At 36.1% G+C, this 2,778-nt stretch overlaps 1 protein-coding gene across 1 annotated transcript; it reads right to left on the minus strand.

Moving 5' to 3' along the window:
• Nucleotides 1-440: 440 nt before the first annotated feature.
• Nucleotides 441-1,896, minus strand: LOC107001126. Its single transcript, XM_015199289.1, has 2 exons — nucleotides 1,557-1,896; nucleotides 441-1,366 (listed from the first exon to the last, which is right to left on the minus strand). The coding sequence occupies exons 1-2, from the start codon at nucleotides 1,894-1,896 to the stop codon at nucleotides 441-443; spliced, it is 1,266 nt and encodes a 421-aa protein (XP_015054775.1).
• Between the last annotated feature and the right edge of the window lie 882 nt (nucleotides 1,897-2,778).

Here is a 2,778-nt window from a genome sequence, read left to right on the forward strand (position 1 = left end):
AAATACAAGACACTCATTTGAAAAATATTTAGGCATAATATTTCAAAAGAATAAATATTGTACAACCTATAATACATCTTCCTTGATAATATCCCAACATGAATGGTAGAATTTCCCTGCAAACCCATCCGGACCTGGAGCAGAGTTAGGATTCATGAAGAAAATAACCTGTGTTAATTCCTCCATATTAGGCATTTTCTGAAGTAATTGGTTCGGCTCATTTGTAACCATCTTGGGAATATAGTTAAGGTTTTCTTCACTGATTCTGTCTTATCTTCCTGTGAAAATGCTTTGAAAATTACAAGCTTCTTTGGAAATGTTCTCATCTCCTTTTACCCAAATATTATCATTTGTGCAAATCTTGTGGCTAAACAACTTCCTCCTCCTTCCCCTCATGATAGGTGAAAATATTTAGAATTGGTATCCCCTTCTTTGAACCATTAAAGATGAATTTTTTGCTTAAGAATGGATGCTTCCAGCTTCAAGTACTTGATGTATTGAGCATTAATAAGGTGAAGCTTGGCTCTATTTTCCTCAGAATAGTTTTGAATGACATTCGCCCTTGCATTTTTTACTTGTTCTTCAAAATCAGTGACCATGGAGAAGACGTTGCTATATTCCTTCTTAGACCATGTACTCAAAGTAGAAGCCAACTTTCGCATATTCTGATGGAATTTCAACATAGGGTCACCAAGTACTTCCTCTTCCCATGAATTTTGAACAATATGCTTCAAATTATCATTTTTAGTCCAACAATGCAACATCTTAAAGTATTTGAATTTTTGATCTATTCTCACATCCATTTTCATTAATAAGGCGTAGTTGTCAGAGCCTACAGCAAGAAGATGAGAGATAGTAGTTTGTGGCATACATTCTAAGCATTTAACATTAACCATGGCGCGATCCAATCTTTTCACCACTCTTGCATATGCAGATCTCTGATTGCACCAAGTGTAATGATGACCACTATAGCCAATGTCCATAAGGCAACCACAGGCCTCAATAATATCAATGAATTCAAGACTTTTGTTCATATTATAGGGCATGCCTCCATGTTTTTCTTCTGTTGACGTGATAACATTAAAGTCTCCAATCGTACACCATGGGCTGTCCATATCATAAATGTGGTTAAGTTTTTCCCAAAGAGGTCTTCTTAGGTGTTCCTTGCACTTAGCATAAATAAGAGAAATAATAAATTTCTCATTGTGTTTGACATGTTTTATCCAACAAGTGATATGTTGATCACATACTTCTAAAGTATCACACTCCATATGATTGATCCAAAATAGCCATATTTTGTCATTACGATTACAAAGAGTATTATCCATAGATAACAAAAACTTGTACTTGTTGAGTTTAGAATTATCTGCAAATGGTTCAAGAATGGCAATCATAGACAAACTATGCTTCTTCTTGAGATTGTTTCCAGTGAACCTTGGGTGTTGATGATCCTAGTATTCCAACATATTTTATTAATAAAACCTTTTCTTCGAGCCCTGGTGTTGGATCTTCTAACATTAACAGATGTGCTTCCTATGACAGTGTTGATGTTTTGCCTGACTTCCTTTCTACGCCTTGGAGAAAACCTTGTTGATTTGTGACTTTTTGAATTTCATATTGGAACTCATTTTGGAATGTAGAACCAACTGCCTTGATCAAGTGTGCACTAGTTTCATCCTCAGCCTCTTCATCATCCCTTTCATAAAGAGATTGAATATCCTCATCAAATTCATCTTCAGTGTTTATAACCTCATAGTCTGAGTTCCCCCGGTATTGTTTTTGGGACTTATTCTCCCCTTGAACCTGGTCATTGTCACCGTGAATACTCGCCTCTCTTTGTTTCCTTCTTTTGATAGCTTCTCTTTTCTTTTTTTCTAGGTCTGCACTGTGATTCATTATTTTGTTTCATAGCTGAAATTTTATCACCCTGTTGTTGTTGTGTCTTGGAATTATTTGTGACCTGATGATGCATAACAGAAACAATATTTGTAGTACTTCCACCAGTTTCCTAAATCCCACATTTTTCCAATAATTGCCCAGTATAATCTTTTTGTCTTTGATTGAAATATTTTGGAGAACAGTGATTGCTGGAACTTGAAATCATGCTGGAAAGGGTTCTAAGGTCATGTCTATGGTTAGTGTATTCAGAATTTTGAATTCCCTTCCCCCCTTTTGTTACCCTTCCTGCAAATTAGTGGGCTTCTCCTGACACCCCCCATCAAAACCTCCATCAACTTCATCAACAAAAACAACATTCATAACATTTTTAAGGAGCTACTGGGGTGTTGGGAGAGATAAGTCAATATATGTTCTCATGTTCTTGCTGGAAGTTGTGATTTGAGTTTGATGTTCCTTTATATTTTTGTGTTGAGTTTTTGATGGTGAAGCATTATCAGTCTCTTGAGTTATTTGAGGTCTAATGTTTGTGGCTTTGTTTTTTGAGGCATCCATCTCCTATTCCTGGACCATTTGTTCCTGCATATTTAAATCATTGTAATTATTATGAATAGGAATCTAAGAGTGCATACCTGTTGTGCCTGTTGTGCAAGTTGTCTGCTGCAGATTTTCATTGGATTGCTTATATTGTGGTGAACGATCTCTCCATGTTGTTTTGTTGTTAGAATGCTCTGAATTTTTCGTTTGTTTTTCCTTTGGGTCTGCCAGCGTTCCTGTCTTTCTGGTAGTTCTTTCTCGTAGTTTCTTAGAGTCTGATTTCTTGTCTCCTTTGTTTTTCAGTGTTTTGACTCCCCTTTTGATTTTGCCTTAGGTTTTCATCAC

This window comes from Solanum pennellii, chromosome 10 (genome assembly GCF_001406875.1).
Source record: "Solanum pennellii chromosome 10, SPENNV200".
Classification (NCBI taxonomy): Eukaryota; Viridiplantae; Streptophyta; class Magnoliopsida; order Solanales; family Solanaceae; genus Solanum; species Solanum pennellii.

Excerpts from the sequence above, each read along its gene's own strand:
- LOC107001126 (XM_015199289.1), bottom strand. The coding sequence starts at position 1,896 with ATGAATCACAGTGCAGACCTAGAAAAAAAGAAAAGAGAAGCTATCAAA. Across the intron at positions 1,367-1,556 it reads AGGCGTAGAAAGGAAGTCAG|ATAATTCTAAACTCAACAAG; the intron begins GCAAAACATCAA and ends AACCATTTGCAG.